General features: G+C 47.8%; 1 protein-coding gene across 1 annotated transcript; it reads left to right on the top strand.

The window, feature by feature from the left end:
* The first annotated feature begins 5,915 nt into the window (after positions 1-5,915).
* LOC310768896 (chemerin-like receptor 1) lies at positions 5,916-19,986 on the top strand. The gene is made up of 3 exons (XM_083627796.1): positions 5,916-5,990; positions 8,355-8,429; positions 16,758-19,986. The coding sequence occupies exon 3, from the start codon at positions 16,762-16,764 to the stop codon at positions 17,722-17,724; it is 963 nt and encodes a 320-aa protein (XP_083483922.1). The 5' UTR covers positions 5,916-5,990; positions 8,355-8,429; positions 16,758-16,761; the 3' UTR covers positions 17,725-19,986.
* The last annotated feature ends 5,058 nt before the right edge of the window (positions 19,987-25,044 follow it).

Raw genomic sequence — 25,044 nt, 5'->3', positions numbered from 1 at the left:
TCTGAAGCTGGGCAATTTTATGGTGTCAAATGAAAATATAGAAATGAATGGGAGCCCACAGCATTTGACTATCCACAAGGAAGGCTGCAGCTCAATGTAGAAGCCCCCAGGTAGGACAGGGAATGTCTCCCATCTGAAACCCAGGACAGCTGCTGACATGGAAGGCATGCAGCACTAAGGTTCTGTTAGGGTTGCTATGTTTCAAACAGTGAAAATCCAGACAAAAAACGGTGTTGAGCTTTTTGGGCAGTTTTGCAAAAAAAGAAGCAGCAGCTATTTTAAAAGAAGATTGCCTAAATCGACACTTTCAACATTAGTTGCCATGCCTTCAGATTCCCCCAGACATTTTAAGTGATTTCCGCCTGGACACTGTTTCCAACTGTGGTGTTCTGGATATGTCTGGGAAATTTCAGACATATGGCAACCCTAGTTCTATGCATGGTGTAATAACTAAGGATAAGGACTCTGCAAAAATGACTGTGGTTGCAATACAGGGAAGAGGGGCAGGAAGAGGGGCAGGAGCTGGAGCTGAAGGAAGGCTCCACAGCCACCAGAAGCAGAGGCTCCAAGTTGTGCCCAACATTGAAGGGGGCCATTGTGCGTTGCATGAGTATCAGTCTTTTTTCTGTGGTAAGGGCACAGAGTCCATTCATATTGTTCTTTTGTAAGGTTCCATGTGCTGGGTATATAATTCAAAAGGGTATTTGCAGGGATGGTAACCGGAAGTTGGGATAAAAGCACTTGAGGCAGTGGAGCACAGGGAGATGAGGTGGGATAGGATTCGTCTCCCTTTACCCAAAACGATGGTAAGAATTAGACACTTTCCCTATATAGAATCTCTTGTTCTGTATGTGAAGCTTGCCCATTGCTATTAAAAACTGCATGACCATGCCCTCTGGTGGCTAGATTTATCTACAAGTTCTAGGCACCGACTTTGTTGTTTAGTCGTTTAGTCGTGTCCGACTCTTTGTGACCCCATGGACCAGAGCACGCCAGGCACTCCTGTCTTCCACCGCCTCCCGCAGTTTGGTCAAACTCATGTTGGTAGCTTCGAGAACACTGTCCAACCATCTTGTCCTCTGTCATAATGTACACAAAGGATACCTCAAATTCCAGCCTTTACTCTGGCTTTGATGACTCTCTCTCTCTCTCTCTCTCTCTCTCTCTCTCTCTCTCTCTCTCTCTCTCTCACACACACACACACACACACACACACAATGTGTATTCAAGAAGAAATTCCTCTCTCCTGCTCCTGGAAATCAAGTTCATTTCCCTGGCCTTTAGAAACACCGTAGCAGCAATTCCTTCAGGGGATGATATTTGGAGAGAGCAAAAACGCTTGAAGAGTCACATGGGAACATTAAGCTCCCCACAAACAGATCTACCTTTTTTTTAAAAAATTGTTTAATCGTTTTTTTGATACAAACATCAACCGCAAAAGACACATACAACAAAAAACATAGTAACAATAATAGCACAATTTGACAATTCAGATTTGAATACACTGATATACCTATGACTACACCTTTTTAAACAATATTTTCCCACCTCTCTCTCCTCCCCCTACTTCCCACCACAATCCGCCTTATCGCTTTAATGTTCGTTCCAGATTTCTTCATATTTATCCATTCTTATTTTGCGTCAACTTGCAATTCGTTCGTATTATCAACCCATATTATCAACCCATGTGCTCAATGGAATCTTTTTGCGGCTCTTCCAATTCATCAAAACAAGTTTTTTTGCTTCTAATATAGCACGGTACATCCATTTTTTTATCCCTAAAGATCTACCTTTATTTTTTAAAATTAGAGCACCATGCACACACACACACCCGTTTTATATATGAATGAGCAAGGCAGATCTATGAACAGCAAACATGCCACCCTCTTGATGTTTAGTTTTGAAGTTTAGATGTAACATTAAAGCTCTGCCACTCTTTACAGATGAAATGGAACATAAGCATGCTGCCCTCTCGTGGCAAAAGAGAGGTGCGTCCGCAGATTTCAGACACCAAATACATTCAATGACTGTAATTTGTGGTTCCACCTCGAGGTGAACTCTAATTTCTCAGATATTTTTGAGGAACTGTCTCAAAGTTTTCTTTTTCTGAATGAGGAGGCGTCCACCAAATTTCACCACCCGTGAATGCATCTTAAGCAATTCTTAATGAACTTCACAGAAAGGTCTTTAATCTGCAAGCACAATTCCTGACATAAGCAGGCTACTAGCACCGAGAGGTTTAAAAGAGGAATACAGTGGTACCTCAGGTTAAGTACTTAATTCGTTCCGAAGGTCCGTACTTAACCTGAAACTGTTCTTAACCTGAAGCACCACTTTAGCTAATGGGGCCTCCTCCTGTGGCTGTGCTGCCAGAGCCCGATTTCTGTTCTCATCCTGAAGCAAAGTTCTTAACCTGAAGCACTATTTCTGGGTTAGCGGAGTCTGTAACCTGAAGCATATGTAACCTGAGGTACCACTGTAGATACATTAGGACCCCCACTGTGGGTGCCCAGCACGCATGCACCATGCTGCAATGTCATGAGTTGCAGTGTGCACACCCTCCATCATTTCTCCAATGAGAATAGGGACATCCCATAATAAAACATTAAACATTTTTTTGGGGAAACCTCCCTGTACAGGATTGCCTTCAAAGAGCTCAGGGGTCAGATAACTACATCCCCTCCAACATTTCTCCAATGAAAATAGGGACGTCCTAAGGAAAAGTGGGACATTCCAGGATCAAATCAGAAACCAGGATGGCTTCTCTAAATCAGGGACATCCCTGGAAAATACAGACACTTGGAGGGTCTGGAAGACAGAGGCAAAGTAGGTGTTGAGCAGTTTCCTCTGTCGCCCAGCAACATTTATCTGTCTTCTCCACACCAAGGAGCTACTACTTGCTTGTTCTTCCTCTTCCATAATGATAATTTTACTATTTATACCCCACACAACGTACTGGGTTGTCCCAGCCACTCTGGGCAACATCCAACATATATAAAAACATAATAAAACATTAAACTTCTCCATATAGGGTTGCCTTTCGATGGCTCGGGAGACGGATAACTCCATATCTTCCAAAATTTCTCCAGTGAAAATAAGGACATACAGGGGCATAGCTAGCTGCTCTGGCACCCGGAGCAGCGTGGGCGGGGTGTGCCACCCATAGGGGTGCTGCGGCGATCCGCCCAGGGGGGCAGTGTGGCAAGCTGCCCACAGAGTCTGCCTGGCAGATGCACGCCCCATGCTGTCGTTTCGGACAGTGCGGGGTCCCCAGCCACTGTGTCAGGAGTGCATGCAGGAGCCAGGCCCTGTGACCAGTAGGACTTTGCAGGACTGGGGCCTTCCTAAGTTTGTTCTGAAGAGGCAAGGCATGGCCGCACAGGTGAGGCCAATTGGTAACTCACAGCACCTGGTGGCAAGAGCCAGGAAAGGATATAAGGTCAGCATTTCCCTTCGGCTCTTTGCAACAGCAACATGTTTCCTGCCTTGCTGTGTTTTACTCCTTGATCCTTGGACCCTTGACTTTGTGACTCCTTGCTTCTTGATCCTTGAACCCTTGACTTCGTGACTCCTTGCTTCTTGAGCCTTGGACCCTTGGCTTCTTGACTCCTGGCTCTCTGACCCTCGGACTCTTGGCTTTCTGATTCCTGGCTTCTGGACTCCCGTTCCTGCTCCCTCCCCGCCATCTTGCCCCCGGTCCCGATGTATCCAGCTGGGACTTCGATCTCCCATGAGCCAGACTGTGACACACTGCGTCACTCCCAGGAGAGACGCGTGACTCGGGCAGGCTGCAGGCCAGGCCCTGCGGTAAGTGCCACCCCCCGCAGTGTGCCATTTTGTCACCCCCCTCTAGGATAACACCTGGGGCAAACAGTAGCCCGCCACACCCCTTCCTACGCCCCTGCTACCATACCCTCCAATATTTCTCCAATGAAAATAAGGACATTCTAAGAAAAAGAGGGACATTCCGGGATCAAATAAGAAACCAGGACAGCTGCTGAAAATCCAGGACTGCCCCAGGAAAATAGGGACACTTGGAGGGTTTGTCTCTAGCTATTGAACTGATGTCCTATTTGTGGGCTTCCCAGACGCATCTATTCAATTGCTGTGGGAAAACAGGAAGCTGGACCAGATAAGCCTTTGGTCTGATCTAACTGGCTTCTAGTTGTGCTAAATTCAAACAGCACCCCCTTCCCTTTCAAATAAAATTAAAATAAAATTAAAAGCTAAATAAATAACATTTCCCCCCCCCCCCCAACATCACTGCCTGAGGCAACTGTGTTACTTTTACCTCACAAAAGAGGCCTGGCCTTGTACCTTGGAGAGAAGTCCTAAGGGTTTGCCAGTACTTCGTAAATAAAAATAAAAATACAAACTCCAGAGGTAATACATCTTTTTAAAAATTATCCAGGGAAGTGATTCAGAGTAAGTAGCGCTAACTATGAGGAATTGGGCGATTTGTAAGAAGGCCGGTATGTTGCCTCAGATGCTATCCCCCTTGGCTCCCATTGAAAACCTTAAAGAATTGTCCAGAGGAACAAGAATATATATGTTTTATTTTTATTTCAGAATGATTCAAGGAAGTAATTCAGTGAGTCACACTAAACATGAAGCATTAGGCGATTTGGAACCAGGCAAGGATTGTTTCCTCAGATTCTATCCCCCGGCTGCTGTTGAAAATATGAAAGAGTCGTTCAGAGGAACAGGAAAAGTCATTGAACCTCCAAGCTTAGCTCTTGCTAGGGTTTGGTTGGCTGAAAAGCAGGAATTGGTACTGGGGGAAAGGCATAAACAAAAGCAGGTGCTTAAGCACCACAGCGATTCAGGCAAACAGGGCAAAAATAACGTGGGAGGCAACAGTTTCAAGTTACAGGTCTCTGCAGCCACAACAGGCGCTGTTATTCTCCAGCGGTTTGACCCCCCCCCCAGGAAGCGCACTCCATTGTCTCTTGAGACAGACGAATGCTGACAAGGACCCTGTCCTGAGAACCCTAGGAAATGTAGTTTGTTAAGGATGCTGGGAATTGTAGTTCTGTGAAGGGTCAAATTACAGTTCCCATTATTCTTGGTGTTTAGGCAGCCGTAAAACTGCTATTATGTACTGAGCAGCACCAGCAGAAACCAGCAAGGGAACCCCAGGGTTCAAAAACAAAGGGAATTCAAATGTATTTTCAGGGCTGCCACCTTTAGTTTTCCAATCGCTGCTACTGCGCCTTTAAGGACAGCTGCTTATTTCAAAAGCATTATCAGGTTATCGTGTTTCTCTCTGTCTTATGAAAAGCTTGACTTGCTGGTTTCTGCAGATCAAGCTGCTGTTAAGGCACAAGAATGGAGCAGACTAGTTGTATCTTTTATTGTTGATCTGTTGGCAACAACCACCCTAGTATTTTAGACCTCCTCCTCAGCTGATCTGACGCTTCTTTGCTCTTTTCCTTCCCTCTCCATGTAGGATCTCCTGGCCCCCTCCCCAAAGAAAGCTTCAACCTTTTACCAGCTATATTTCAGGCAGAAAATTTACAGGAGCTGCTTTTCCCCTGAAGGAGAGGCAAAGATGGACAAAGCTGCTGCCCTGTTAGATCATTCCTGTCCAGGCATCCGTTAAAAGAGCAAGTTGCTTTTGTAAGGGGAAAAGAACAACAGTCCTCCTTTCTTACAGGCCATCCCTTTTCTAAAAGAAGGCTGCCTCTGTTTCCTGTTGTAGACCATGATCTGTCAGGAGAAAACTATTAACACCCCAAGCATGGTAATAGAGGAGCAAGGAAGAAATGTCAGGAAGTGGTTTGTGCAAAATGTTTATGTGGGAAGTGAGTGTTACCATTCCCCCCCCCCCCGCCATGTAAACCCTTTAGCATTCAAAAGCAGCCAGAATTTCAAGAACCGAAACTTTCTCCAGCACTAAAATTCCATCCACAGCAGGAAAAGCTGTGCCTGTTGAACTTCTGCATGCTGAGTGGTTGTTAAAGGCCCAGGACTCCTCTTAAGGCAAAAAGGTAAGTTTTACATAGAACCCTCCAGGCAACTTTTGATTACTCTGAAGTCAGTGCAGCTCAAAGGGGAAGCTGTGTTAGTCTATTGTAGCCAAGAAAAAGTATTTTGGTACCACGATAATGCATTTTTTCAATTTCTTCATGCAATTTGTAATAATAATAATAATAATAATAATAATAATAATAATAATAATAATTTCTTTATAGCCCACCCATCTGGCTGGGTTTCCCCAACCATTCTGGGCGGCTCCCAACAGAATACTAAAAACACAACAAAAGATCAAACATTAAAAACTTCCCTAAAAAGGGCTGCTTTCAGATGTCTTCTAAAAGTCAGATAGTAGTTTATTTCCTTGACATCTGATGGGTGGGCGTTCCACAGGGCGGGCGGCACTATCGAGAAGGCCCTCTGCCTGGTTCCCTGTAACTTCGCTTCTCACAGTGAAGGAACCTCCAGAAGGCCCTCGGTGCTGGACCTCAGTGTCCAGGCTGAACGATGGGGGTGGAGACACTCTTTCAGGTATACTGGACTGAGTTAGCCCACTGGCCCTTACAACAATCTTGTAAAAGTGTGATTTGCCCCATATCATAGAATTGTAGAGTTGGAAGGGACCCTCAAGGTCATCTAGCCCAGCCCCCTGCAATGTAGCTGTCCCATATGGGGATTGAACCTGCAACCTTGACATTATCAGCTCTGCACTCTCACCAACTGAGCTATCCAGGATATCATCTTATCATTTCTTTTCTGTCTGCATTTCAGTGTGGTTTCATATTGTAAGTCAGGCATAGGCAAACTTGGCCCTCCAGATGTTTTGGGACTCCAACTCCCATCATCCCTGACCACTGGTCCTGTTAGCTAGGGATGATGGGAGTTGTAGTCCCAAAACATCTGCAGGGCCGAGCTTGGCCTATGCCTGTTGTAAGTGGTCTGTTTGCAAAAGGGAGGCTATAAAATTGTCAACAGGGTTGTGTCCTCCAGCTGCAAGATAATGACATGTTGTTATCTTTATCGTCACCTCCCCTGCATGCCTCCAAAAACAACAACAACCAGGGGCAAACGAAGGCTAACTGACACCCAGGGCGGGGCAAACCGCTGGCTGTGCACACTTTGCGCCTGTTAGAATTCCTGCTCCATGATTGCAGTCATGGGATTGTTGTCTTTCACATGACGGTATATGTTTTGACTCCACAGAGTGGGAAGTGACGGAAACAGAATGTTTTGTGTTACTGTGTTCCGTGAAGTGGGACTATTGTCCTTTGTTCTTCTCTTTGCTGTCGCACGCATGCACTGTATGTAGTGGCTTGCAGCTGCAGTGGCAACCGAGGGATCCTGCCACCGTCTGCACAGCACTCGGGCGGCTCCGGGGGCAAACTGCTATGTACAGCACATGTGCTGCAGCGCTACATACAGCACATGTGTGCAGCACCGTGCATGCGTTGTGCATAGTGGTTTGCTGCTGGCGCCCCTCAAATGCTGTATGGATGGGGGCAGATCCTCTTCTCGTGACTGCAGCCACGAACGGAGGATCCTCCACATGTGGCTGCAGGGGCACGATGGCTGCTCCCGCCGCCGCGCCCAGGGGTGGTGGAGCAAGCACCCCGTGGGGTGCCTTTTTGTCACCCCTCCAGACACGACACCCAGGGCGCACTGCCTGCCCCCCTTGCGATGCCACTGACAACAACTATCACTCAGATTATCAGAAAGCAAGCTAATGCCTGAACTGTCACTTGCACCTGTGTTGCATCCTTCTTTTAAGTCCAGGGTTGTTCATCACCATGGTGCAGCTGAAGGAGAGGAAAAGGCAGAGTAAGAGCTGGAAAGGGGGGGGGGTTGCACTAGCACAGTTTTTCTTCTTTCCTTGAACATGGGGCCCTCCAGATTTTTGAGGCAGGAACCATCACCCTTGACCATTGCCCATGCTGGCTGCTGCAGACAGGAGTTGTAGTCCAAAACATTGCGTTGGGGGAGGCTGCATTAACCCATCCATTGTCTGCGAGGGAGACACCCCCGCTCCCTATTGCATCAATTCTATTGGGCAGCTGAGTTTCTTGCTACCTTATAGACCGGCTTGCTCCTTCCAGCTTCAGCACTTGCTCTCGTGCTCTCTCCCCGTGTCTCACACGCTCCACATCTCCCTCACGCACAGGAAGACAAAGATATGCCAGCGAGCCCCGCATCACCTTGCAGGGAACAGCTAATCCGCTTCTCTGACACTCAGTACTTGGGGGCTTTTCAGTAATAGACGGAGCATTAGCTTCATTGCCCACAGCACTGGGCTCAGGTCATCCTACTGGGTCTGGATCAAACAGCATCTTCCACTCTTCTTCGGGAGCTAGCAGAAAATCACCCACACCTTCTGCCAGCAGATGGACAGAGGAGGCGGCGGCCAGAACTCACTACTTTTCTAACCTGTTGAAAAGACTGACCACACCTGAAGCAAGGTAAGACAGCTTGATCCCAAAGGGGTTTTTCTCCTCCTCCTTTCCCTCTTATACCAGCTCCTTAGGATGGTGATGGAGAGATAATGGGTTGTATTCCATGCTAGTCTTACTCAGAGTAGACCCACTGAAGTGAGCGGACATGACTAACCAGTGTAACAACAAAAGCCTTTCCAAGACCATCAACAAACTTGTCATTATAATAATAATCGCCTTTTTCATGCGTAAGGAGGTACGGAACTTTGTAAAACCACCTGTTTCTAACGATGGATAATAATTAACAACCTGACGACAAAAGCCTTTCTAAAGCCCTATCCACCGAATTATTACAAGAGTAATTACCTTTTTAAAACCATAACTGGGGAGAGATCCAACTTTGTAAAACCATCTCTTTCAATGGATTTAGGTCCAAATTAAAAAGTGGGTAGGAACAGTGTTCGGTCTTTCTTCTTTTCCCCCTCCATACATGATCATGCACACACTCCCTTGTGCTAGGAAAGGATATATAAGATGCATCCTTTTAACACGCAGGTGTATTTCCCCCCCCCCTTTTGGAGGTGCTTTGGGGAGTTAGAAATCTGGTGCTGTAACGTGGCCACAGATAACAGGTGGTAACAGGACCGTTTCATAGATGGGGAAACTGAGGCAGAGGCGGACATGAGTGTTTGTGTTGTTAATCCCTATACATGTCTACTCAGAAGTAAGTTCAGTGGGACCTATTCCCAGGTAAATGAGTATGTGATTGCTGCCAAAAGGAACTCTATATAAATCATCTTATTAGATGTGACTTAGAGTCCATGCTGCCGGGTGCTTTGCCTCCAAAAGTGACTAGTCAAATGTCTTTGAGAAACTCACAATCAAGGCAAGAAAGTGATTGGAACCCCTTGTTCTTTGTTCCCACCCAGCATCCCACAAGGGTACACTGATTCTGAATATGGAGGATCCACTCTCTCCTTTCATTTATTTAAGGAAACCCAAAGGCAAAGAGGCCACAATTCTTCCCTAGATCTTGAGACCCTTCAATGCTTGTTCTAAAGAGCAACTTCACAGGTCACAAAATTTCTGCCCGGAAAGCATTTTCATGCAGTGAAACTGTCTGGTATGTGGGAGGGGTGTGGGTGTGTAGGGGAGAGGGACTCTCACACCTGGGGGGTTAATTCTGTTCCCTGCAGGTAAATTGCTCTCCGTATAGGAATTCTACAGTATGTGGAGCAGCTTCTGCTCTGTTTAGTATGCTGCTACTTGAGGCAGCGTAAATGGAGAGAGAATCATAGAATTGTAGAGTTGGGACCCCAAGGATCATCTAGTCCAACCCCTGCAATGCAGGAATCTCACCATGAATGCCTTCCTTGTTCTCTTATAATGGCAGTGGTGCCCACCTGAGGTTCTGGAACCGAGTTCTGGCTGAAAAAAAAGCCCTGGCTCAAACATTGTATATCACTAAAACGTCACTTGGAACTGTAATTAAAACAAGACAGAAATTACTAGAGTGCAGAAGTGGAGGGGAAGCACAGATCTAAGTAGTTTTCCACTCTAGGCAGAGGTCAGAGTGGCTTTCCCCTCGCACCACTCCTTTCCTGGGGAAAACCAACTCTTTAGTGCTAAATCAGAACAAATGTCAATACGGAGAAAACTCGAACTGTTGTTTGCTCCAATTGAGCACTAAAGAGTGGTTTTCCCTGGGGGTGAAAGCAGAGGACAAGATGAAACTGAGTCCTAAGAGTACAATGAAAGTGCCAAGTGGCTTGCTGAAGTGAGGGAGTTCCATTGCAAGGGGCCACCACAGAGAAGGCTCTCCTGTGCACCACTGTCCCTGGGATCCCAAAAGATTGTGGTACCATCAGCAAGAGTCTCCCCCACTCACATTAACATTTGGGCAGCTCTGTATGTGCAGAGGCACTCCTTCAGTTGTTTGGGACACAAGCTGTTTTGCGGCTTTGTAGGTAAGGTAAGGTAAAGGACCCCTGGATGGTTAAGTCCAGTCAAAGGCGACTATGGGGTTACGGCACTTGTCTCGCTTTCAGGCCAAGGGAGCCGGTGTTTGTCCACAGACAGCTTTCTGGGTCCTGTGGCCAGCATGACTAAACCGGTTCTGGCACAACAGAAGACTGTGATGGAAACCAGAGCACAAGGAAACACCATTTACCTTCCTGCCACAGCAGTACCTATTTATCTACTTGCATGGGCATGCTTTGTATATCAATATAACCACCTTGAATTGGGCACCTTGGAAAAAAGGAGGGATATAAATGTCAGCAATATGGGTTTTCAGGAAAATTTTGAACTGGGAAAATGCCCAGATAATATTGTCATGCAAATTAGGATAATTTCCATAGTGTAACAAATCAGAAACAAACCAGTTTGCATCGGGGGTGGGGGGATGCCCTAAAACAAGGTTAGCCAACGTGGACCCTCCAGATGATGTTGAATTCCCATAATTTCTTTTCCTTTTTTTGTGAAGATTTTATTGTTTTTTTTACAGTTTTATATTGAAACAAACAACACAACATTTGTCATATAAAAGAAAATGACCCCCCCCTGAGTTCCTTCAACTTCCCCTTCTGGTTCTTTAAATATTTACTACTTCTGCTTATGTATTGAACTCCCATAATTTTCTGACACTTGCTGTTTGGGGCTGACGGGGGTGAAATCTGGAGAGCACTATCCTGGCTACCTGCCCTAGAGAGTAATCTAATTTAACAAGGTTTATTTTACTTGTATTTAGGCTAAACACTTTGAAAGTACAAAGCTTGCCTAATATTGTACTCACAGCTGGCACCCACTCATGGTTACTAATGAACTTATAAAGGGGAATTTTCTTTCCCGCGGAAAAATTAAGCAGCGCAAGATTTTTCTGCCCAGCAACACTGATCAGTGCAATAACATAATTAGATTTTATTAGGCAATAGATATTGGAGCGGATACCCTTCTTACAAAAGGGAAGGCGGAGGTAGGGATACGGCTTTAAGACGAAAAGTCCGAAGGATCGAGATCCCTTCGTCGTCTTCTCACCAAGGCGACGGGAGTAGCGTCCAGTGGTCAGAGCGGGAGTTAATAAATCGGAGGGCGTCGCGGTGTGCTCAAGCCTCGATTAAACCTTTTCCTCCGCGGCCAACTCTTTCCTCCGCCTTGTCTGGAGAGAAAGCGCTTAATGAATTAACAGCTCGCCGACGGCGCGCCTGGCGTTTGTTAGCTGTGCGTGCGTTGAAGCAGCTGGGCGCGCATCAATTAGCGCGCCTAATGGGCCTTGGCGGCTCCGGAGCACGTGGCCCTGCGCTCCCCCGACGGCTCCGGTGTCCCAAAGCGGCCCGCGGGGCCGGCTGGCTCATCCTAATCCGTCATTATTAGCAAACCTCCCGCCGTCGCCACCGGGGACGAGGGCGCAGGAATGGGAGCGGGCGAGCCTGCCTGCAGATCTCCCGCCCCGTCGCGGGGACGTTGATTGATGAGCCTCATGCAGAAGGAGACGCCCGCTTGGAGGCAGCTAACGGGCTGAATAGCAGGGGCGAGGCGCGCCCCGCCCGCTGCCTGGACAACCGAGCGCCAGTATTGGCGCACATACCCACCACCGGTGGCTACATAGAATCAGAATTGGAAGATACCCCAAGGATCATCTAGTCCAACCTCCTGCCATGCAGGAATAAGCGGCTGTCCCATACGAGGACTGAACCTGCAACCTTGGCGTTATCAGCACCACGCTCTAGTCAACTGAGCTATCCAGGCATAAGAGGCAGCATAGTTCAACAGGTCGAGCTCCCCCCCCCCCATGGAGGAGGGAATGCTGAGAAAAACCACACCGGTTGAACATCTGCCTCCATGCACCAATGAATCCCCTTTCCCAGTTTCCTCCCAGCTTTAATAAATAAGGAAGCTTTTAAAAAAGAAGAGGCACACTGCGCTTTGAACAGTTCCAGCTCGCGCTACAAGCCCTCCGTGGCTTGGTCTGATCACGTCCCCGACTTCTCTCCGCTCTCCATGGAAATGTAAAGAATTCCGGCCTTTAAGGTGGTGCCAGTGGCGTAGCGTGGGTTGTCAGCACCCGGGGCAAGGCAAGTAATTTGCGCCCCCTAACCCATGGATTTGCGCCCCCTAACCCGTGGATTTGCCCTAACCCCAGATGTTGCGCCCGGTGCGGCCGGCCCCCCCTGCACCCCCCACGCTACGCCACTGGGTGGTGCCGGAAATATTGGACCAGAAAGGGATTGCCGCGCGCATCTGAAGGGGCAAACGTGCTCTTGGGGTTTCGCTTCCCTTTCTAGAGAGCTGGGGGTCGGGGGACGGGACGGGACCCTGGAAATTCGGCCGTAGTTATTGACACGAAGGGACTAGCGGGGCGCAAAAGCAGCATCTTCGCAGTCATCTCCCCCGCTAACTCTGTTCTGTGCTGCCTTTGTAAACGTTGAAGGAAGGTGCGTTATATCCAGTCAGACCGCTGGGTGAAACACCAGAAATGGAGGTGCCTGTCTAATTTAGTAGCTCCACATTAGCAGTGCCATGACATTAAAGGCCTTACTAAATGAATATGATGTATTTGTCGCGTGACAGTATTGTAGTCCAACAATATCTGGCAGCCTGCGGATTCCTGACCTTGTGCCTAGAGTCCCATCAACATCATGGCATGCAGTGCAATTTTGGTAAGGTAACCAGTTCAAAAGTCGTCGTCGTCGTCGTCTTCTCCTCCTCCTCCTCCTCCTTCTTTTTCTTCTTCTTCTTCTTCTTCTTCTTCGATGATCACTGGTAGCTGAGTAAGAGTGTCTTCCCTGAGGTCTTAACAGTGTGTCTCTAAGTGACTGTGGAGGCCAATTTTGGATCCGCACATCCTTCCACAGTGGGGACATAGGTTTCTGGGCGGGAGTTGATCACGGTGAGGATTTGCCAAACGTGCCTTCCTCTTAGCTCGTTTTGCCCTTTCGTCCTGAATTCGTGCTTGGTCCAGGCATCCGAACAATATGACCAGCCCAACGAAGTCGATGTTAAAGTAATAGGGTGCAAAATGTAAACATGGGCATTTTGCTGCAAAATGATGGTCCAGTTCCTTTTTCATGTATCATCAGGTGCCGTTTTCAAAACCTCCTGCGGACTGGTGACTTTTCTTTTCACTGGCCTGGCTTTTTGTACTCAATACACAAAGTCGGTTGAGAACAGTTTTCCCTGACACAGAGAGTGTGGAATTTTCACCTGCTTAACTTCTGTGCTGGGCTGCTGTTAACAGCAGAAGAGCAGGGGGTTAGTAAAAATGGTGGTCTTGCAACCCCCAGCTACCTGCATACCTTTTTTATTTTGCTGTTTCCAGGTTGTATGTCTCTGGGCATTTAAACAGCAGCTGGAATGAGTTTTGAGAAAGGTTGCACAATGCGTACCACCCACACGCAGAGAGCTTCTAGGTTACAGCCATCCCCAGCAGGCCAGACGCAACAATAGCTATGTTATTTATACAGCCGCAGGAGTGTTGCATAACAAGATTGCATACAGATGGTGATCTCCAGCAGGGATGCAAGAAGCGGTGCTGAAAACCTAAGTTCTCATCCGAGAGAGATCCAGCAGATTTTTCTCTCTCCTCCAAATCTGAAATGCCAAAATTCTGGATTCAAGAATAGTCTTATATTAAAACCCCCACCACCATCAAAATTATCATTGCACAACTGAACTCTGAATGCTATTAACAATGTTACAAGCTGAAAATTCAGTGTGGTGTAGTGGTTAGAGTGTCGGACTAGGACCTGGAAGACCAGGGTTCAAATCTCCACACAGCCAGGAAGCAAACTGGGTGATTTTGGGCCAGTCACTTACCCACCTCACAGGGTTGTTGTGAGGAGGAAGAGAACCATGTATGTCACCTGGAGTTCCTTACAGGAAAGGTGGGTTGTGAATGCAGAAAATAAAAATAAATAAAATGTGCTATGATTTCAAAAAAGCTCTCACGATTTTCTACATTTGTGCTTGCACATCTGAAAGGAGAGGTTAGATCCACCAGTACCTTTCCCCCGATCTACGTCATTAACCTATTCCTACATGTTTGCCTTCAACATGAATGTTGAATTTAGAGAGAGAGGCACTGTGGGGTTTGGGTGCAGGAGAACTGCCCCCATGAGGGCTTGGCACGTGTCATCACTGACCAACTCCCACCATGGCAGCTCTGCTTGCTCTGCCTCTTCCCATCTCTTGGCAACAGGACATCTCTACAACCCCTTATGCAACTTTCTGCTTTGAACGGCGCTTCATTCATCCAAGCTGCCCTCCAGCTCACGCTCCTCCCTCCCCTCTGCTCTGCGTAATATTCCCAGCTACAAAGAAGTTGTACTGTAACCAGAGCAACAGAAATTGCCCTTGAGAATTTCACTTACTGAGATATATATATATATATTTAAAGTAATTGCATAGGGCGGTGGGTGGGTGGGTGGGTGGGTGGGAGAAAGGAGTGGTGGAACAGAACTGAAAAGGGAGCACAGAGTTCTCCTCTGGATGAAAACCCTGAAATCCTGGCCCCTCCAGTCAGGCAACCTTTCCCCCCCTTCACTCGTAGATCCTAGAGGAGGCTTAGTCCAATAGGGTGAACTGGGCACTGCCCCACCAATCTGTGTGCCCTTAGCCAACCCCCTACAAGTCTGCCTTATTTTTTCCATATCCATATCTATAGCTGTTTGTCTGTCTGTCTGTGTGTCTATCATCTATCTATCTATCTATCTATCTATCTATCTATCTATCTATCTATCCTATTGAAGTTTTCAAATCATAAGGACAAATTTACAAAAGGGAAACAAGAAAGAGAGGAGAAAGATAAGATCCCTCAATTAATTACCAATATGCTAAATGCATGGTGGATCAAACAAAAATGTTAATCTTAATTCTCTTGTGGGTTTTTCAATGTGTACACCATATGAATATGATCAAGACAAGATAAGAGAGCATGGGTGTGTTGTGTCTTATTGTTTGCATTTCCATGCAACTCATACTATAGCAAAAGCTAGAAGGACCACCCACCTATATACCTCCTTATTCTACTCTTACAAGCCACCTAGATTTTAGTGGCTGAGTACAGGGACGGCTGAGTTTTCCCTTTGGGCTGCAGACTCTTGGATAGAGTGGCCGTGAATGGAAAGAGGAGGGTGGTGGGTTGAAAAGCTGCAGCGAGGATGCAGAACACACCCTGTCGCCCTTTTATCCCTGCTCAAAATAATGATGAAGTTGATGGTGCTTATCATTTAGGGGGTGCAGTGATGGCCAAGGACCTCATGTACCCCAAGTCCAGAGTATGAGAAAGTGCTGTTATTGTGGAAATTACAGCACCTAACCCTGGACAGCTCCCTTAGCCTTGATGTGGCTTTGCAATGAGCACTCAGCACAGGAACTTAAGAATAACCTTCTTGGATCAGACTAAAGGCCCCTCTGGTCCAGCCTCCTATTCTCCCAGAGGCCAACCAGATGTTTTGGAGAAGCCTGCAAGCAGAACCTGTGGGCATCAACACTCTGCTCACCTGTGATTCACAGCTTCAGGCATTCATAAGTACGCTGACACTTGACAGTGGAGGTAGAGCATAGTCACCATGGCTAGTACCCTCCGTGATTTTGTCTAATCCCCTTCTAACATCATCCAAACTGGTGGCCATCTCTGCATATTCCATAGTTTTAATTATGTGCTGCAGGAAAGCAAGGGATGAGCTCACGCCCCACTCAGTGCCACATCCGGGCCCATAGATCCAGGGGGAACCTCAAACCACTACAACTTATTCCAGTGGTTTCCAAACCTCCTTTCCCCGCAGACCACTTGACAATTTCAGAGGGTATTGGCGAATCACTATTTCTGCCTTTTGCAACAATTTTAATGTGCTAGATGCTGCATGATTCTAAATTGCATTACTGTTGCTTCTTTTATTTCTTAAATATGCATTCCATTGAATTCAGATTGCATTGCAGTAAAATACAATATAAGAAATGGAAGAAGCAATAAAAAAATACAATCAAAACCAGTGTGTATGATTAATGCAAGGAATGCACCATCTCTTTTCTTCAACTACAAATCCACACACTGTGGACAACCTGAATGAAGCTCCTAGACCACTGGTGGTCCATGAACCACAATTTGGGAACCCATGACCTATTCCACCTGTGGCTGTTTGGCCATCCATGATACACTAGTACAGGGATGGGATATCTGTGGCCCTCCAGTTGTTGCTGGGCCACAACTCCCATCATCTCTGACCTTTGGCCACGCTGACTAGGGCTGATGGGAGTTGGAGCCCAACCAATGTGCTCTCCACCCCAACATAAGTGATGGCACTATATAAAAATAATAATTAATGGGTTTTCTTTCCTTCTCCTTCTCTTTGGCAGGGAGATGTCAACAAGCCCAGCAGGCAATGTCTCCTCACCCTCTCTGGTCCTGGAGGAAGCCACTGTGCGCAGCACTGTAAAGATCATCACTGGAGTGATCTTCAGCTTCATCTTCCTAGCTGGGGTGACTGGGAATGGGATAGTGTTGTGGGTCACTGGCTGGAAGCTCCGCTGGACCTCCAACACCATTTGGTTCTTCAACCTTGCCTTGGCCGACTTGGCTTCCACCTCCCTGATCTTCGTCACAGTGTTGAACTTGGCCCTGGACCTGCACTGGCCCTTTGGCTCAGTGGCCTGCAAAGTGGCCAACTGCCTTTTTGGGCTGAGCGTGTGCAGCGGTGTCCTGCTACTCAGCTCCATCAGCGTGGACCGCTGCGTGCTGGTGGTGGCCCCCGTCTGGTGCCAGAACTATCGGACCCCGCGCCTCACATGGGGGACATGCGGGCTCCTCTGGATGATCTCCCTCACCTTCTTCGTCCCCAGCTCTTACTTCTTCACTGAGATCTCAGTGGAGAAGAATAACCGGAGCTCCTGCAACAACCTGGACATCTTCCAGGACTGGCAGGAAGCAGAAGTCCTCACCATCTGCATCTTTCTCTACCAGTTCCTCCTGCCCTTGCTGGTCATCTCCATCTCCTACACCATCCTGGTGGTGACCATGCACAAGAAGAAGCTTAACAAGTCCAGCAAGCCCTTCTTGGTGGTTACCAGGGTGGTCTTCTGCTTCTTCCTCTGCTGGCTGCCCTACCATGCCCTGGCTCTGGCAAGGATCTCTATGGATGCTGTTCCAGATGCTGTGCACCTGGTGGCCATCCCTCTTTCCAAGTGTCTGGCCTTGTTCAACAGCTGCATCAACCCCTTGCTCTATGTCTTTGTGGGGCAGGAGTTCAAGGATGCAGTGAGGAGGTCCTTGCTGCAGGTCTTCAAGACAGCTTTTGAAGAGGCACCACTGGCCACCAGTGTTTGAGATAAGCAACTGCCAGTGTTGCAGAAACCAGAGAAGGCACTCTTCTTTTTAAAGTCACCGTATCTCATCACAGTGCTCCATTGACTGTGCAGATGGAGAGGAGAGGATCCCTAAACACAGACCTGTGTATACTGTGCATTTACATACAACAACATTCTGCAGCAAGGTCCCATGCAGTGACATTCTGCAGCCTATATTCAATTCTGCAAAACTGACATTTTCAAGGTTAAAAAGAGAATTATCCTATTCCTGCTCATTATAAGGAGGGACAAGGAATTAGGTACTGAAAGCTCACCTCTGACAATTAGAAATCCTGCTCAGGCTTCCCTTTCTTGAATCCTGAGATTTCCCTAGATACTGCCCATCCACCTTCAAGCCTTTTTTTGCAATCACAAGGGCTAGAAACTGAACATTTTAAAAATAAGGCTGATACTCACAAGGTGTCAGGGCTGGAGTCAGGCACAGGTCAGCACGAAAGACACAAGGCTCTGTTGCCAGTAAAGTCAACTCTTTATTCAAGGAAATGGCAGACAACTCAGCAACCCTTCCCAGCAGGTCTTGCATCTATGGAGCAGTTGCCCGGACTGAAAGTCCCTGTCTCCCATCTTTTCTAAGGCTCCTCCTCTCCCAGATGTTTTCCAAGCAGTCTCAAACTGTGTCTGCGCACCTCTGGTCTCTGCCCTCCTCTTTATTCTGTGTGTTCTTGGAGACCAGGGGGGAAGAGAGCTTGTCACGGTAGGAGAAGCAGACTCTCTGGATTCTTCAGCAGCCTCTTGACCCCCCCCTTCCTCTGCTTCAGCCTTGGAGTCTGAACTGCTTCCTGTCACCGGCTCTCCCTGCTCACTAAACTCCATTGCTCCTTCAGCATCCAGCCCTGCCTCTCCTGCTGACCTCTCTTTAGTGTCCCGTTACCAACTCCCAGGCTCTGAGCCTTCTTCCTCTAGGGTTTCCCTCGGGGGTTCCCCGGCTGGTGCCTCCCACCACTCCTCCCTGTCCAGCTAGTCCCTGACACAAGGTAAGACATTCTACTCCGCCCTTGTGTTGTCAGCATTGCTAAATGCACACAACTCTGCCAACCTGGGACTTCTCAGCCCTCCTTGATGCCTCTTAGTCCTGATCACCAGTGGGCTGTGTAATCCTGCCCAGAGGTGTACCTAAGCTCCCTCGGCAAGGAGCTGCATTGGTGCCCATCCCCTCATCCCTTGTACCCTTGGAAAGGAGCTGTATTGTCACCTCTAAAACTGGGAGAGACCATGAGCCAGAAACTCAAAACGCTTGCTCACTCCACCAGTGAATTCCTCCATGGCCGTTGGGGTCAGGTCTGCTCTGTGATGGCCCATGCCAGCAGCCAAAGTCCTCCACCAAGGCACCCAGATGAGCCTATCTATGTGCCTTGCCCGGCCACCCAGAGAAGCAGATGATCAGCCTGGAGAGCACACAAATGGGCAGGTGGACTCAGCCACTCTGAGCCAGAGTGGCAAGGCATGATTTTTGTGCCCCACCCCGGGCCTGCGTCCTTGGTGGGGACCAACCTTACCAACCCCCTGGTATGCCCCGATCCATATCTACTGAGATTTAAGTCCTATTGTGATCCAGGGCAGCATTCCCCAACCTGATGCCCTCCAGATATCATTATGACTCCAATTTCCATCAGAACCTGCCAACATGGTGGACAGTCAGGGGCAATGGAAGCTGTAGTGACAACTACATCTGGAAGGCAACCGGATCAGGAACTATATCCTTGCCTCTCTAATGCAACAGCCGCCCCTGTTTTAGTGAGCAAAGTTCTGTGAAGTTGGGTGTGACATTTTCCAGCTTTACCCTCGGATCCTATTCAGCAATTAGCCGGCTTCTGCATTTGTTCTTGAGGATGCTGCTCAAAAGAGCCTCCATTGCCATCCCTGGAAAAATGAAGTACTGTACATCTTCTCGACCTTTTTGCAACTTTCCCATGGACCACTTGGATGGAGCTGATGGACCACCAATGGTTTATGAACCACAACTTGAGAACATTTAGTTTACAGGGTGTCGGACCAGCTTTTTGTAGTGTGGAAACCTGCTTTGTGGTGAAGTTGGGCCCAGCAAGAGAGCCCCACTTTCAGACCATGGCCAGCCAAAGATGGAGGCTGGAGGCGAAGAATACAAAATTGCTACTACCCACTAAATAACACAGAACTATAATTCAGCAGGGAGTTGTCTTGCATAACTCCCCTTCTCCTTGTGTGTGCCTCTTCTAAAATAGTGCATGCAATCTACAGTTTTTATAGGTGTTTCGTAAAGAGTTCTTTTTTTCTTAATGGTGTACCAATAAATTGGGGTGGGGGAGTGCTTTTTAATCACTCGCATGGAATGTACGGAGCTGCCTTACACTGAGTCAGACTATTGGCCCATCCAACTCCCTATTGCCTGCACGGACTGGCAGCAGCTCTCCAGGGTTTCAGAAAGGGAGTCTCTCTCAACCCTATGTAGAGATCCCAGGGCGTGAACTTGGGAGCTGCTGCAATCAGGGCAGCTGCTTCAGTCCTGAGCCACAGTCTTTCCCTGAATGCTTTTAACTCAAAATGCTTTTAAATCTGTCTTAACTGATTCAGCACCAGCACCTGCTTTTTTTTGCTGTTTTGGGTTATTGCTTTTCTCTCTCATACACAAAAGTGCATTTGATGATTTTTGAGCAAATTCCTCATTTTTCAAATTTGGTCTACTAGTGTCTCTTTATAATCCCCAGGGGCATTTCATAGAATCATAGAAATGCAGTTGGAAGGGAACCTGAGCATCATCTAGTCCAACCCCCTACAATGCATGAATATGCAGGTGGCCCATAAGGGGATCAAACCCGTGATCTTGGGCTTATTAGCACCACACTCTAACCACCTGAGCTAACTCGTGGTCCAGCAAATTATCTGACCATTGCAAATGTTTTTATTGAGGGGGAATGCAAAAATGGGGGACTGTTCCATCCCAACCCAGCTGCTGACTGAAAGATAAGGGAGTGTTTTGTGTGTGTGTAGAGCAGACAGGGAGAACTATTATTATTATTATTATTATTATTATTATTATTATTATTATTACCATTGGACCTCAAGATGACATTGCAATCCATCAGCCTCACTCAGTATGCCTGATGTTCAGAGATAATTGGAACTGCAGTACAGCAACATCAGGACCATCACCAGCTTCCCACCCCTGGTGTAGAGAGAGCATCTACTGCAGCTGGATTGAGGAAGGCAATTAAGTGTGAACAGGATTTTTTCACCAAGAGGTGATGGGTCATGGGGAACTGGATTCCCTGAAACACCAGCAACCTCAATTTCTCAGCTTTTTAACATTCCCAGATTGCATTTTGTTTGTTTTTGTTTTGCTTGCAACAATGAGGGCTAGAAACTTGATATTTACAGAAGAAACTGCTGTCCGGATGCACTGAACACCTGCAGCTAGGGTTGCCACCCGCCCTGCATAAATACAGGATTGTCCTGTATTTCAATGTGAAACGCTATGTCCTGTATTGATATAGTTGTGTCCTGTATTTCAGGTCTTCACTCTCAATCTGTGCCAAGTTAAGAGATCCGCTCTAAACACATCTGTTTGAAAGGGGTGTGTGAAAGGTCATGTATTTAAGCTCTGGATAGCCAAGCACAGACAGATTTGCAAATTCATGTGTATGTATGTGCAACAAATTCCAGAGAGGCCATCCTGTTAGGTTGAAATAGATTGTAATGGATTGCTTTGAAGACACTTCAGCACCAGCTTGGGGGGGGGGGATTCCCTCCAAACCACCCCCCCACCCCCACCCCGTCCTGTATTTTGCCAGAATAAAGGTGGCAACCCTACATGCAACATGGGAGAATGCTCAAAATGCTCTTTCAGTCACTTGACATCGCTGGTGGCCTTTGCAAACCCTGTTTCAAGAGAAGTATAATTTCCCTTTCTATACACCGTTCCCCCCCGCGACGTCTCTTCAGCTTGCATCTGCACATTTTGATTACCAATCAAGATCTCTGTGGGATTGTTTGAGGCTCCTGCTCATCAAAACCGATGTTTACAGAGATGAAAAGAAATGACTTTTGCGTACCCGTAACAGGAAACACTGCCCACCTCATTGCTGTCGACACTGTGCCTGCCGTCTCTGATGCCTGACTCATGCGATGCCCAAGACGTTTTGCTGCCTTTTGCCAAGGACAAGATGACTTTGCACTGACCGTTCCAATGAACAGAACTCAACCCAAGTGGCAGCTGAGAACTGAAATACTAGCTATGGGAGGAACTGCAGCCTCCACCGCTGCCGGATGCAGCAGGTTAGCTTCACGGCCACTGCCAACCAGGGCAGCTGCCTCACTCTGCCCAATGGTAGGGCCATTCCTGTTGGGCCTGCTCTGATACCCCCCTCCAGAAACGAGGTTGTTTCCCTCCTGCTTCCCCTCACAACTCCCATCACCCCTTATGCGATCACTTGCGAGTGTGTATGAAGCAACACTACATACCAGGGGCATTAGGGCTCTATCAAGCAAGGATAAAAGCAATTTTTGCTTTGCTTTTTTCCTCCGCATGGGCTTTTAAGCAGGCAGCAATTTGTGGCATCGTGCGTCAAGTGTGCCTTGTCTCTTTCAGGGTTTGTGGCGGCGGCAAAGAGATGTAGCTGGAAGTCTGAAGAGTCGCAAGGCTCAGCCCACACTGTAGACTTCGCTGCTTTCTCAGCAAGCATCCCAGAGTTCATTCCTCCTCCCGGCTGATGAGTTCTGCAAGGACAGCACTCGGGAGGAGGAAGTTAATGGGCAGGGCCACCCCTGGGGTGGGTTGTTAAGCAAGGCAGGCAGGCAGGCAGGCAGGCAGGCAGGCGAGAGTTGGCAAAGGGGAGGCAAAAGCTAGTTGTTCAGCACATCCTTTGCCTTAATGAATGAGCCTCCATTGGTGACTGCATGCTCACCTGCTCCTGGTGAGGCCATGAACAGCGAGAAAGGAGTGGCGCCCTCTGCTCATCTTTCCCTCTGGATTGGGCCCACAGAAAATGGAAAGCTGTGACATTGGCAAGGACCTTCCCAGAGAATCTTGCCCAATGCACTCTGGCCAGCACCCAGATTGAACTCTCGGTGCTGAAAACAGCATCCAGTGACAAAGTCAAATGCCTCGGAGTGGGGCTCTGCTGCTAAAACACCTGCAGCAATAGGTTTGCCACTGATTCCTCCTGCTTTCAGGTCAGTGGTCCCCAATGAACCAGGATCTTGGCCATCTTGGCTTAGGCTCCTCCCCCAGAATCCGCTGGTGCCAACTCTGCACGGTTGAGAAGTGAGATGAGGAAGAAGAATCACCAGTGTATCTTTTTAATTATTATGGTGGTACCTCGGGTTAAGAACTTACAGTGGTACCTTGGGTTACATACGCTTCAGGTTACATATGCTTCAGGTTAGACTCCGCTAACCCAGAAATAGTGCTTCAGGTTAAGAACTTTGCTTCAGGATGAGAACAGAAATCGTGCTCCGGCGGCAGCAGGAGGCCTCATTAGCTAAAGTGGTGCTTCAGGTTAAGAACAGTTTCGGGTTAAGTACGGACCTCTGGAACGAATTAAGTACTTAACCAGAGGTACCACTGTAATTCGTTCCGGAGGTCCGTTCTTAACCTGAAACTGTTCTTAACCTGAGGTACCACTTTAGCTAATGGGGCCTCCCATTGCTGCTGCACCGCCGCCATGCTATTTCTATTCTCATCCTTAAACAAAGTTCTTAACCCAAGGTACTATTTCTGGGTTAGAGGAGTCTGTAACCTGAAGCGTCTGTAACCCACCCTATACCCACAGGTCTCAGGACTGGCTCCAGGCAGAGTGCGAAGGTCCCATTATTTGCATGCTGTTCAGGTACATTGCAGTGAAAGGAATATCTGCTTGCCAGCGTCTCAGTATAGGCAGAGGGCCCAGCGATTTGACATGTGCCAGCCTTTCCCCTTTGCACGGAGCTCCCTAATCCGCAACACTTTTATTAATTATTGTTAAATTTCACAGTTGAATTAGTTGATGTCATTAATCGGCAAAGTACTGACCTGGCTGATTTGGGAAAGGGGAGGGGAAGTTGCCAGAAATGCAAGGAACAAGACTGGCTTTCAAATCGAAACAGCTTGCTTACTTCTCTGTGAATAGGGAGGTTTTGAAGTAGGCTCTACTTCCAGATCCAACAAAACCACAAGCTCCACCCCTGGCCTTGCCCCGTTACCAGCACAGCCATTAATTTTAAGAGCTAGTAAGTCTAAGTTTGTATTGCCATGTGACACTAGGCAGCAGGGCCAGACTTCCGAAAGCAGCTTCAGAAATGCCTTTTTGGGATTTCCTGTCCTCTAGTTCAACTCAGTTTTGAACAAAGAACCATAATGCCTCCAGCTTGACAACCGCTTATCCCTCTGAGCCAGAGTCTAGAAGTCATAGAATGAGTCAACTCATTTCCCATATCCTCTGGTTAGAATATTGCAAGCTTATTGTGCACTGCAAATGGGGCTTTCAGCATGGTCTATCAGTGATGCCTAATTGGACTCAAGGATTGTTATCCAGAGAGCCTTAAGTGTTCCTTTGATGGCTGTAGATGTTCCTAAATGGGCAATTCGAGCCGCAGAGACAGGTGGTCTGCATATGATAGCGCTTTTACAGCTGAAAGGGTCCTAGCGAGGAGCAGGGGGTAGGGAGAGAATAAGCTAGGGTTGCTTGAAGGGAGAGCACCTTAGGCTGAAGGCCACGTAGCTCTGGAGATTGTTGCCTTGAAGAATTGCCTGTTTGCCTCCACTCGTGATCTGCTTGTGTGCTTGTCAATAAAGCAAATGTTACAAAGACTGATTTCTTTTGTGCTCCTCTCTGGAAAGCTAAAAGGTAAAGGGTAAAGGGTGACCGACTCTGGGGTTGCGGCGCTCATCTCGCTTTATTGGCCGAGGGAGCCAGCGTACAGCTTCTGGGTCATGTGGCCAGCATGACTAAGCCACTTCTGGCGAACCAGAGCAGTGCATGGAAACGCCGTTTACCTTCCCGCCAGAGCGGTACCTATTTATCTACTTGCACTTTGACATGCTTTCGAACTGCTAGGTTGGCAGGAGCTGGGACTGAGCAACGGGAGCTCACCCCGTTGCGGGGATTCGAACCGCCGACCTTCTGATCAGCAAGTCCTAGGCTCTGTGGTTTAACCCACAGCGCCACCCGTGTCCACCTGGAAAGCAAAGTGGGGTGCATTTGGTGGGTTTCTGGTTATGACATCAACTCACAACTTCCGTTTCTTGAATGACTGCTGTGTTACGTCCCATTGTCGGCCCTGAAACTTTCCCCTCACTTTGGACTTCAGGGTCAAGTGGGAAGGC

The sequence above is a fragment of the Podarcis filfolensis genome (genome assembly GCF_964270895.1).
Source record: "Podarcis filfolensis genome assembly, chromosome: 8".
Classification (NCBI taxonomy): domain Eukaryota; kingdom Metazoa; phylum Chordata; class Lepidosauria; order Squamata; family Lacertidae; genus Podarcis; species Podarcis filfolensis.
Note: the sequence above shows the minus strand (reverse complement) of the source record. Positions and strands in the feature narration are given on the sequence as shown.

What these genes read in the sequence shown, in the direction of transcription:
- LOC310768896 (XM_083627796.1), top strand. Translation starts at nt 16,762, where the DNA reads ATGTCAACAAGCCCAGCAGGCAATGTCTCCTCACCCTCTCTGGTCCTG.